Source organism: Maylandia zebra, linkage group LG14, assembly GCF_041146795.1.
Source record: "Maylandia zebra isolate NMK-2024a linkage group LG14, Mzebra_GT3a, whole genome shotgun sequence".
In the NCBI taxonomy this organism is placed as follows: domain Eukaryota; kingdom Metazoa; phylum Chordata; class Actinopteri; order Cichliformes; family Cichlidae; genus Maylandia; species Maylandia zebra.
In genome coordinates, this window is record NC_135180.1 from 14,538,095 (window position 1) to 14,551,428 (window position 13,334).

The 13,334-nt window shown below is 41.4% G+C and overlaps 1 protein-coding gene across 1 annotated transcript; it reads left to right on the forward strand.

The window, feature by feature from the left end:
- Positions 1 to 1,494: 1,494 nt before the first annotated feature.
- On the forward strand, positions 1,495 to 8,346 carry LOC106674989 (histone H1). The gene has a single exon (XM_076892269.1). It carries the CDS (start codon positions 3,047 to 3,049, stop codon positions 3,521 to 3,523), a length of 477 nt encoding a protein of 158 aa, XP_076748384.1. The 5' UTR covers positions 1,495 to 3,046; the 3' UTR covers positions 3,524 to 8,346.
- The last annotated feature ends 4,988 nt before the right edge of the window (positions 8,347 to 13,334 follow it).

Sequence of the window (13,334 nt, forward strand, 5' to 3'; positions counted from 1 at the left end):
CAAGCGCCTCTCCTAATCATATGAGCTTTAGGGGATTCTTATTTTGCATGTTTTTTGCAGTATACCTGCACAAAAACAAAACAAAATAAACACGGGCATGTGAGGTTGTTAGATTTGTATTGTTGATTGTTATTTATGCTTAGAAATATTTACTTATATATGCTTAGAGTTTTGTAATTAGTTGTAGATTGGTAGAGGTTTTGATCCTTGATAGTCTGCAAACTTTGTGTGTATTAGACAGCACTTTGGGAGCATGAGAGGTCATACCGTGTCTTATTGTTTTATGGTAGGATTAACGTAGCTACGTCTGTTCTAGTCTAGGTGCTCTTTGTTTAGATGAACTGCAGGACTTCCTCACCGTGTTATCTAGGATGAACCATCTAGGGTGAGGGGGAGGCTACCCTCTTCCTGACCAAGGATGTTTGACCCTTTGATCAGCAGTCCCCACACACACACACACACACACACACACACACACACACACACACACACACACACACACACACACACAGGCAAGGTACTCTTTGTTTGTATGTAGACGTCGTATGTTAATGAACCTATGCATATTCATGTAACCTCAATAAAAGGACAGTGTATGGGAGAACGGACGAGACCAACTGGAGTCAAGCGGTTGTCCGGTTCTCTCCCGTGCACGAGTAACATGAAGAAGTTTGCCTACTTGCGTCTTGCTTGCAGTGTAATTATATTGTCTTAACGTTCCAGCGAATAGGTTTATGCTACAAACCTATCATTAATTGGTCCTTCGATGCCGGAGCCCTGGAATCGCATTCACCGAGGGGAGGAGGGACACGCTGAAAGACTGACGTCAGCCAGGAAGTTCCTGTGGATTCGCTGTATGTCTTTTCTCCTCGATGAATGGCGATTGGCGGGATTCGAGGCTGATATTACACGCTAAGCAACACCGAGTAAGTTTAGAGTCCAACTCTATAACTGTACGTCTTCGCCGCTCAGTGGGGCGTTGTCCGTGGCCGCTTAGTGGGGCTAAAATTCGCCGTCTAAGTGGGGCGATGTACAAGGCCGCTCAGTGGGGTTTTTTGTACAGAAGCATTAAGTCGCAGAGTTGCGCAGTTCGAACTTTTTTTGGTTCGCCGTCTTAGTGGGGCGAAATACAGACCGCTGTGTGGGGTACTGTAGTGAGTTCTCCACCGCTCAGTGGGGTGTTGAGAAGTTCCGCGGGGTCCAGATTGTGCTGGACAGTAGGCCTATTTTGTGTTGTTGTCATTGTCGTCGTCGTTGTTGTTGTTGTTGTTGTTGTGTGTGCGGAGCAGAACATGTGGTCTGTGACACCGACTGTTGTTGTTATCATGGGTTTCTAAGCAACCAAGAGTGATTCGGAGGGAGACAGACGTTTGTGCTGGACTTTGCTCCTGGCAGCACAAAGTATTTATGTGAAAAAGAGAGAGAGCGACGGCTCCACAGCTGCGCGGGTTCACGCGAGCGCGGTCACGCGGACCTGAGCCGTGCGGTTAATCGCAGGCCTATAAATGGAAGAGATTCAAATGTTAGAAGTTTTCAGAAAACACACCAGCCTTGGAGAGCTGTGGAGAAGGCCAGCCCACATCAGCAGCACTTAAGATATGCTCTGGTGAATGGCTTTCCCCCCACCCCTTGCTGACACAATGTTTATTCTTTAGCTTGCCCTGATCGACAGCAGCCTGTGTGCCAGACCATAGATTTAATTGAGGTGGATAGTTGTTAAAAGTAATCTACATTAAGCTTGTGGTTGCTTAAATTCAGTACAATGACATGTGAGGTGAAGTGATATAGATAAATATTTAAACTCATGAAGTGCATAGAGGCACTTGACCTGTGTGGAAGACGGTCGTCTTATTATGAGCCATTGTTGAGATATAGAGCACATCTGTGAAAACAACTAATATGCTCAACCCTGTATGAAACATCTAAAAATACATGATGGAGAAGCTGTGTTGAATATGTAAGTGTAAGACTTTGCCACTGTGGGCAGAGCATGCAACTACTGTGTGATGTCGCGTTGCAGTTTTGTTTTTGTTTTTTGAGCTGATGAGCAAGCTACACATTATCAGATCAAGAGCTGTCTGAGAACTACTCAAAGAGAGGGAAACAGAGAGTGTGCAGCGTTTCCATGAGCAGTTTTTCTGCACCTTGACTCGTGTGTGTGTAGCATCAGCATCATGTTTTTGTTTATTTGTTTTGTTGGATTAAAAATAATTAAATAAACTGGTGATCATGCTTATGGATCACCATGGCACATATCTCCAGCCATATGATTTATTTATGCAGATGAAAAAGTGAGTGTGAATGTGTCTGACATCACAGTGTTTTTGTGCACTGTGCAAAAGTGATTGCCTCTGATTGTGAGTGAGAGCGGTGATTTTGCAGACCACCAGCTATTGTGAAGAAAAAAAAAGAGTGAAAAAGAGACAAATTACATTGTAGACGAAGAGAAATAATCATAGGAAAAAGGTTTTGTGTTGATCAGCCGAAAAACAACTACAATGTCATTTTCTGCTTTTAAGAAAGGATTGTTCACACAAACACAGACAGAGAGAGAGAGAGAGAGATGTGTGTTGATTAAGCAGTGATGATAATAATGAAATGTCTTAGTTTGTCACTTTCAGGTGAAAAGCAGACCTGTATCAATTTTCCACATGCAGCGGTCGGAAGAAAGTTATAGTTTAACATCATTGGAAACATGCAGGCCAAGTTTCTGGCTGACTTATTTACAGTGCCATGTGTTTCTCAACCTTACAAGCGAGCTCACTCCTCCCTGAAGATAAGGAATGCAGCTCCAAAGCAATAACATGATAAAGAGACAGCAGCAAGTCCTGAGCACAAAAAGTCCCAGCAAAGCAGCAGCAATGTGGATAAACAGCAGCAGCAGAAGAAAGCAAACCCATCTTCCTGTCTGATTGGATGAATTCCACGGAGGGGCGAGCAAGATGGCGGTGGCAGCATGTTGAAATGCTCAAAAAGGACTGAGTGACTCGGGCAAGCCACATGCAGCTAGCATGCTGGCTAGCGACATGAAAGAAATGGACCCTTCATGATGCGTTCAACGTGCCAGCGCTGTGGTGGGAAAGGCTCCATCATAAACACGCCCTGCACCGAGGTTCAGGCCAAGAAGAAGAAGACGATGACTTCCAAGCCCAAGAAGGTCAGCCTCAGCGTGGGCGAGCTGATTGTGAAAGCCGTGGCCGCTTCCAAGGAGCGCAACGGCCTGTCCGTGGCCGCCCTCAAGAAGGCTCTGGCTGCCGGAGGCTACGATGTGGACAAGAACAAGGCCCGTGTCAAGACCGCCATCAAGAGCCTGGTGGCGAAGGGCACTCTGGTGCAGACCAAGGGCACCAGGACCTCCGGATCCTTCAAGATGAACAAGGCTACTGAGAGCAAAGCCAAGAAGCCCGCCGCGGCCAAAGCCAAGAAATCGGCAGCAGCTGCTAAGAAGTCGCCCAAGAAGGCAGCAGCAGCACTTCAGCTACTAGACAGGACAAAGCTGAAGGAGAACTGCCGGGACTGTTGAAGAGGGAGAGGACAAAAGAGTGAGAGGACAACAGAGTGAGAAGACTAGGTGAGAACACATAGGAATTATTTAATGTGGGAAATCAAAATTTGGGTTAGCAAACCTGGGGAAAAGAAAACTGACTGCTTAAGTTGGAAAATTGAGACGGAGTCTGAAACATTGCGAAAATAGAAACATATACAAAATCACACACACACAAGCAGAACATGCATTAACCCTACTAACAATTCCAAACACAAAATGACTCATGAAGACTCATAGCACATTAGTTAAGAAATGATTAAATAATAGCAGAGAAATGTGTAGGAAAGGCAGCTTTAAGAACATGCTCTGCTGGAGATGCAGCTCCACAGACATGCATTAGACCTGCCTAATAACACAAACCCATGCAATGAAAATTAGCTTGTTATCTTTCATCAGTGTTACAATAGTGTCAATTTAGCAGACACTTGTTATCAAATACTGAATTTATCCTAAAGAAAAAAAATTGACTCTACAAGTTGCAGGACAACAATTTAACTTTTGTGGGAAAAAAAAAAAAAAAAAGATCCTGGTTTGACCAACCAGTGATCAGACAATAAATTTAGTTGTTAAAATGGTAAATTGGGAGAAGCTTCCTGCTTGATTGAGGCAGCACATGTAATTTACTGTATGAGGGAAATTGTCTTTTGTGATACTATTTTGAACATGCATTTCTGTCGTCCTGTCAACTTAGTGGGTTAATAGCTGATATGCAAATTAGTTGATCGGTTTTAGATTAATGAAAGGTGACTGAATTCTAGTATGAGTGAATGAGATGTGTTGGAGTTTGTTGTGTGTTGAGTAGAGACTCTAAAACACTGAGTTTCCTGCTTTGATGTGCGAGTGAATCCTGTATTTAGATACACAACTCTGAATACGTCAGAACAGACTGTTTTGTGAAGTGCATGACAGCATGTCACATGTTTTATGATGAAGGGAAAAAGGAAAAATTGAATAAAATAGATCTGTGGCTTAAATGAGTGAAGAGCACAGACCGGGTGATTAAACTCATAGCTAATAAGACATTAGGGTTATGTTGTGTGTTGTGCAGCTGATGGTTGATTTGGAGTGAATCTAGCTGATGATTTTTCTTTTGTTGTGAAGTTGAGCCTGCCAATTAGTATGATGGTATGATAAACCATGCTAATGGTATGATTTACCCTCCTGAGATGAGGAGCTTGTGTCATGACTTAACAAGGCCTTTTTATTTTGATACTTTCACAGTGCACTGAGAGTTTGGTTTGATAATCTCTGTTATTTTTTTATTTTTCATTTTTGAACAAGCACTGATTTTTGCTTGTGAATTTCTTTTCTTTGAGCAGATCTGCAAGTCGGGAATTAAAAGCGTTACACGTCGTCAAGAAAATTGTTGCGAGTGAGTTTCTCCACATTTAAAATGGGTTCAGGAGAAAGCCACTTATTTGGGACAATTAGGAAATGAGAGTCCCCCCCCAAAAAGGATTCAACGAGGAAATCCAGTCTAAATTATTTTTCTTTTTGAAATAACGTCGTTTTGCTGAGCGTGGAAACGAATGCGATGATAATTTCCACAATTAGCAAAAGAAGGAACCACTGAGTGAATGAGTAAGAATTTTAAAATATCTGACTGACTGACTGAACATGATTGTGTGAAGCTAACCCCCACCTGACAAAGGTGCAGATGAACCCATGTGTTTCCTTTTACAGGAGCAGAAAGATGACAGCAACACTCGAGGTTGCATGATGATTTAACCTTTTAAATGCCATTTTCTGTGTCTGTGCATTTATCAGGTGTGTTATTCATAGGCTTGAGTTGCTCACAGAGATATCTGTGACAAAGTATGCATACGCCTGCGCAAGCGCTAATATTTGCATTTTCTTTTCTTACAGCATGCCAGTTCTTCATGTGAATTGATGATGCGATTTATACCAGGACAACTGGTTGATGTTTTTTCCTACTACAGGATTTCTGGGTTTATGTGTGAGGAAAACTGTGTTTACAGGTTATGAGTGGTGATGCTGTTGCATTGTGTTGATGGGAAAATGTGAAGGTTACTTTGATAATGTGAATAACCTGTGTGAAATTTCCTGTGTTGAGAACTGGTGTTACTTCTTTCCACAGCTAGGGTTGACTTTATGGTGTTTTTATGGCACCTCTGGAACCTGTTGACCTGTGTCTGACCTCTGTCTGACTACAGTCAATGTGTATTGCTAATGTTAATTTCTTTGAGAATGCTGTGGAAGATTCAGCTGAAACGGACAAGTGACATGAGTAAAACAAATAAGAGATACAGTGTTTCTGGGATAGTTTGATATGGGCTCATTAGCTGGCCACTTTTGAGCCCATAGTAATATATAAGTGGAGTGACTTTGCTTAAGAGCAGTCACCGATTACATTAATGTTGCCTGAGTACATGGGATGATCCATGTCTGAGGCGACTTATGAAAATAATTGTAGTTTACTGATTTGAGAAAACCTGCACATGACACTTGTCTTGCTGATGTTGAATGCTTCTTGTCCTTATGATACAATTGTTTACAGGTATGGAGTTTGATTTTACTTCCAGATTTTGTTTTCCAGGCCATGATGGTGTGTATGCAGGCTCCTGGGAGAGCCAGGTGTTAAGCAAACTTAATATGCAAAGCACACTAACATTTTCATTGCAGGATTATAGGTCCAGGGTGGTGCTGCTCCAGGGGAGGAGATGCCCTGATGTTGCCTGGGATATGATCTAGCTAATCTTTTTCTTTAAGACTGGAATCCAGGTTTGGTGAGTTGACGCATGGGTGTGTCCATGCGTCAAGAGGAGGGGTCCAAGGATTAACATTAAACAATGTTTTTTATTATTGTTGCAGTGATTTGTGTGATTAGCCGTTTTATTTACAAATATTAAACCTATGCAAGTGGTGCATCCATGTTCAGATGAGGCTTTGATGGCCTATAAGTGAAGTTCACTGAACTAAAGAATGTGGTTTGATGATTGTTGACATGCTCTCCAAATAGAAGTTTTTCTTCTTAGCAAGGAAATACAGGTGCAGCAGTAATCTCCTGAGAAATCTTCAGAGGCCCAGTGAGAAGCGTGAACCATTCCAGGCATAGCTGACAGCCAGGCAGTGGTTGAGGTCAAAGGTCAAGCTGGTTGGGGCCCATCATGAGATCAGACCTTGGAGCCACAGCAAGGACCATGAAACTGCCTGCAAAATAGAGGAGAGGATCGTCCACAAGATGGGAGAGAGGCTTCAGGAGGATCAGAGATCATCTTCAGCACAGCAGACATCACACAGAGAGCTGTGCTACTAAGCTTCCAGGAAATCAAGAGGAGACTTCCCACAGCAAGATTTTAAATAAAATGAAAGATTCAATATTGACGCTGAGGAAGACAACTAAGGTGTACGACGTGCTCTGCCTTAAACCTTCAGCAGCGTTGGAACATGAAAACTCGTGGGATGAGGGGAGCGTGCCAAGCTCCATCGACAGCGCAGAAGGAGTTCGAGGATGACATCATGATTCTGTGAAAGCACAGGAACCAGAAGCTATGGTGGTGATAACAGCAGTTTCCTATGAACATCACCTAACGCTGTGCCACTGTACTGTGCATACGATGACACTCTGAAGGCTGCTGGGATCATAACAGCAGTAAGATGACGGAACCCAGCACCCTTTCCACAGAGAGCTTTTTCTGCAGAGCGTGGACAATTAAGGAGTCATAAATATCCCCCTCACAGGACGAAGGCTTGAATGGGGTAATGAGAGGCCATAAAACTAGAGTGCTGAGAGGTCTGCAGCTTGGAAATAGCTGAGACCCATGTTGACGAACCACAAAACCAACTAGTATGTTTGAATGTCTATTCTACATACATTTGGACTCTGGTCCTATGGACAGTGATGGAAACAACTGGAAGAGACATTCATGACGCCCTGCAGAGCTTAAACCACTCTGCAGAGAGACATGTGATGTGCACACCCGGAGGAAGCACCACCAAGTTGAGATGTTTTTGAAAATGTTACTTTTTTAGTTTTACTATTAAATTAACAATTTCTTTGGTTGCTCGTAAGATGCAGTTTGCCATGAGATGAGCTCAATGAATGGGGTAACTGCTAATACATTTATTAAACTGTGTACCTTTCAGTAATTTAGGGTGATTTGACATATGCTGAGTATAAAAAGGTTTGCATTGAAACTGTCAGACATGAGGTATTCATACCTGGGAACTTTTCAGGCATAAAGGTCAAAAAGGGGGGAAATGTTAGATTTGTATTGTTGATTGTTATTTATGCTTAGAAATATTTACTTATATATGCTTAGAGTTTTGTAATTAGTTGTAGATTGGTAGAGGTTTTGATCCTTGATAGTCTGCAAACTTTGTGTGTATTAGACAGCACTTTGGGAGCATGAGAGGTCATACCGTGTCTTATTGTTTTATGGTAGGATTAACGTAGCTACGTCTGTTCTAGTCTAGGTGCTCTTTGTTTAGATGAACTGCAGGACTTCCTCACCGTGTTATCTAGGATGAACCATCTAGGGTGAGGGGGAGGCTACCCTCTTCCTGACCAAGGATGTTTGACCCTTTGATCAGCAGTCCCCACACACACACACACACACACACACACACACACACACACACACACACACACACACACACACACACACACACACACACACAGGCAAGGTACTCTTTGTTTGTATGTAGACGTCGTATGTTAATGAACCTATGCATATTCATGTAACCTCAATAAAAGGACAGTGTATGGGAGAACGGACGAGACCAACTGGAGTCAAGCGGTTGTCCGGTTCTCTCCCGTGCACGAGTAACATGAAGAAGTTTGCCTACTTGCGTCTTGCTTGCAGTGTAATTATATTGTCTTAACGTTCCAGCGAATAGGTTTATGCTACAAACCTATCAGAGGTGAATTCACTATTTGAGTGGCCATTTGACTTCCAGAGTGCACATTTACAATTTGCAGCATACAAAAAATGAGAAGAAGATTCACAGTGAGCTAAGTTCTGGATCATATTTTTGGTGAAAATGAAGGAGAGGACACAGAGCAGCATAGCGATTCAGATGGGCAGGTTTCTAAGGAGGAAGACAATGTGGACTATCATCCAGAAGACACAGACACATCTGATCAGAGGTGGAGGTCGCTGGTGCTGAAGCTACTCCTGCTGAAAGATTCAAGTCCAAAAATGGTAAGATCTTTTGGAGCTCAGTACCTCATGATGTACATGGCAGGGCAGCTGCTGCAAATGTCATCAAAATGACCCCTGGAATCACAAGGTTTGCTCTGACCAAAGTCAGTGACATCAAGAGATGTTTTGAGATATTTATGCCATTGTCACTAGAAAGAATCATCATTACTATGATAAACCTTGAAGGAAAAAAAGTCAATGGCGACATGATGAGGAATACCTGGATGCTTTCATTGTTCTTGCTGGAGTGTACAGATGCTGCAATGAGGCCACTGATCGTCTATGGGATGCATCGACAGGCAGAAACATTTTCTGGGCAACGATGTCACTTCACACATTTGATATCATTTTGATTCAAGAGTCCTCAGATTTGACAACAGAGAGACCAGACCGAGGTCTGACAAACTTGCTCCCATCAGGGATGTCTGGGAGAGATGGGTGCAGCTTCTTCCACTGATGTTCATCCCAGGGCCAGTGACAGTGGATGAATGTCTTGTCCACTTTTTGAGGAAAATGCCCCTTCCGGCAATATATACCCAGTAAGCAAGGGAAAAACGGCAGAAAAATCTGGGAAGCCTGTGATGCAAAAACCAACTATGCCTGGAATGTACAGATTTTCACAGTCAAAGCTGCGAGTGGCACCCCTGAGAAGAAACAATGAAAATGTGTGGTCCTCCATATGACCACTGGACTGCAGGATCACAATATCAGCTGTGATATTTTATTTTATTTTATTTTTTACCAGATATGACCTTGGACAAGAACTTCACAAAGGAAACTGAGGTGAAGCTGTATCATTGGGAAGTGATAAAAAGCCCACAATTACCCACGGCTATAATCAAAACAAAGGAGGAGAGGACTTTTTCTTTTTTTCAGTTTATATTAAAGGTCTACTGCTGAAAAAAAACAAACTTTTTTTGTCTTTTCTTGATGTAAATGTCTATGGGTCGAAATTGACCCGTAACACCATCGATGTCATTTTAGTTATTAATCTTAAAATGAAAAAAATCAATAAAACAGATTTATTTAAGAGATGTGTCCTATACCCCTCAGTAATACTCAGGTAACACAGAAACCTTTTATTTATTAATATGATTCTCTTGAGGTTAATTTTACAATTTTTTTTTAATTGAAATCGAGGGGTATAGTGACAAAAAAAGACCCAGAGGCCCACACCAAAAGTATTAAAACCAACATTTTCATGGATAAGGAAGCCTAACAAGGTAACCAAGAGATGAGAAACAAATTGGATGATAACTTATTGTTTTTAGTATATTTTATAGCTGATTTAATTCACGGGTCAAAACCGACCCGCTAACATAAGAGATGATAACAGAAAGCTAACACGAGAGGAAGGTTAAGTAGCTCCCCCGACGAGGCCTGATCAGCAGCAGGTGTGTGGCTTCGGGTGTGGCCAGTCCCCTTGCAGGACCACACCCTCCAGGCCTGACGCCGCCTATAAACAGGTGCTCAGCCACACACACATATATATATATACACACACACACAAGCACAGAGAAGGGAAGCAACACCAAAATACATATAATAATACTAATAATATAATTCATAACTGCTCAGGGATCCTGGGTCGCTCAGACCCAGGACCCTGACAATTTCTGTCTAATATCACACTATAATGGAGACGTATTTGCCACTCAGTGGGATGGCGCTTAGTTAGAGGTGTTAATCACAAACAAACAACAACAGTAGTGGTCAGAAGTTTGGGCATAAAATCCAAAATAAATACAAACTTTTGCACCCAGTTCTTGTGTTTTTAAAGTCATTAACGATAGATGCTGCACAGTCATTCCTCGGCCATAATGAGTGAAGCACATTACAAAATCTATGGGAAAACAAGGCTGAATATGCTTGGGGACTGTACAAGCGTTCATATTGACATGAGTGTGAGTAATTTTTATAGCATATGTTACTGTAACTGTGGCTATTCCCATTTTGTTTCTAATATACTCATTTAAAACCTGTCCAGCTGCCTGTACATATAATCTGAGTTGGGCCTGCAGCATTACAAACAGGTTACATCCACTGGTTTGTTTCAGCTTCATTGCCATTTTTGCTAGGTGTAACACTGTTTTGCAGCCACTTCATGATGATCTACTGACTGTCTCATTGTTCCCAGCTGCTGGCATCAAGACTGTAAGCAAATTTCAATGCATACAATGACAGGACACAACCGGTAAGCCACTGGTTAAAGATTCATTTCATTCATTAAACTTAAGCCCTTGAGATGGCAGTAACCAAATATATAGTATAGGGAATAGTAGTATATTTGATCTACTGTAGCCTTATTAATAATCAACAACAGAAACTATTAGCAGTAGCATTATCTAGCAGCCAATCACAATATTTTTTTCTTGATCATTTCTTCCTTTTATATTTGAAATTACTTCTTAACTTTTTAACACATTGTTTAAACACGTTAAAATGTTCTGGTTCTGGTATTGTTTTCACAAAACATCTGATAAAACATGGGGTTAAATAAAAAAGATTGATGTTTAAGTAATGGGTGCTCTCATTGTGTTGAGTTGATACACTTGGACCACAATGTGCACCTCTAACAAAAACAAATTTGTCCAAATGTATTTATGTACAAAGTCTCTGATGCTTTTGGAATGCCTGAATAGTTAAGGCAACGCAGTTTCTGCTAGTGAAAATCAGTCTGTTGATGTTGTTTCCATGCTGTATCGTTCTTGCTTAATTCTCATTTTTTTTCCACTTCTTCACCGCAGTCATCTATTTTTCAGCTCAGTGTAAGCACATTTCTCTTGCCTCATGCTTACATCCTTTGTGCATGCATTACCATTGACAGTTTCTCAGATAACACTGTTTTCTTCCCGCCTCATTTGATCAATTTCTCTTATGTTGCTAACTGTATCCTTCTTCAAACAATTTTACTATTGAGCGTGTCTTATCGAGAAATTGACATGCCCATAGTGTGTTTGTGAGGGTGGAGCTTCTCAACAAGACTGCCCATAGGAGCTAGTGCAGGAAGATTTACGCTCAGTTTCCCCATGACTTTTATTATTTCATAAACGTTTGTGTGCAGAAACGTACAACTGTGATTTCTTTTATTCACTCACGTCAGATAAAAGAAGAAATAAAAGACCTTTCTGTCCATGACTGATTGCGTAAACTAGAAGTAGTATTGGTAGTATTATTCTAGTAGTAGTATTCTATTAAAACAGCATGTTTCATATGGCATGCTGCCGTGCATACTATTAATACATTATTACTTGGCTTCCTATCAAGCGAAATTTGGGTCCTTCTGCCCCATGTTTTTTTCCTGTCTGTTTACACATGCACACTTTAAATAAACCTGTGTTCTTTGGCAAGAGATTGGCTGCTCCTGACTCTATTTTTACTGCTCTGACATCAATTTTGACTTATCACTGTTATGATTCATCTGATTTATGATCTTAACAGTTAAGTTTTTTCTTCTTATTGACCACCTTGGCTACCTTGACGTAGAAGAGTTAGAGACTAGGTTAAAAATGGAGATCAAGTACAACCTCAAAGCAACAAATAGTTCCATTCTTTTGTTTTTGTTGAGATTTGTGAGGCCTGCATTTCCGTTCCTCTGAGATCTATTAATTCTCACGGCAGTGCGCTGCATAGATCTACTAAGATCTTTATTTGTATCTTCTGAGAATAATAAATCCACTCTCTGTCAGATGTAAAAAACAATGACCCCAGGTTCAATCTTCAGATACCTGAACTTTGACCTTCAAAATGCCAGTCCAATTAGAAAGAGGGGTTGTGATTTACTGTCATTTACAAGTGTCAATATCTGCGTGGTTAAACATTCATGGCTGTGTTTTAAATGGGTACTTCAGGGCTTTTCTAGGACACTGAGATAATTAAAACGTGTTGGAAAAAAGGGTGAAATGTTGTCATTAGTCATTACATTACAACCCCTCTGATATTAGTTCCTGTTCTGTCTCCTAAAAGAACAGTTAATTTTGTCTTGCCACCTCGGTCAGTGGCTCAACAGCCTGTAGAACAGAATGTTTTCAGCACAATATTGAGCTATCCTTTAACACTTATTGATGAGCTTCTGTTTGGGGAGTGCAGACAGCACATGTGAGGACAGCTTGACCTTTGTAATAGTGATGGGGGATAGATAGATCAGCAGATGAATAATAGATAAATTGAAGCTGTACTCCCGAACCTATGTTCAGAAATGATCTCTTCCCTGATTCCACAAATGCTACAGCAAAGCCTCACCCACACAGGCACACACATGCACAAATGGGTGCACACACACGCACATTCAAAGTTCAGATAGAGAGGATGCCATCATCTTCTTTGCATGTCCTTCTCGCCTGTCCGCTCATTCTCCATATATCAGCCATTTCATTTACTTTGATTTGGTTTTGTGTATATAGTATTATCACCCCCACGAAGAAGATACGCCACAGTGTGGTTTCCTGCTGCGATGTCCAAATAAGTTGCAAAACTCATCTCCCTGTAAATCTGTATCACGAATTTCAACCAGCGCACTCCTCTCTTTTTTTTTCTTTTTTTCCCCTCTGTGTGTATCAGCAAGTCTGCAAGCAAGGAAGGTACCGTGTGGACAGCGTTAGTGTACAGACAACTGTGAGAAA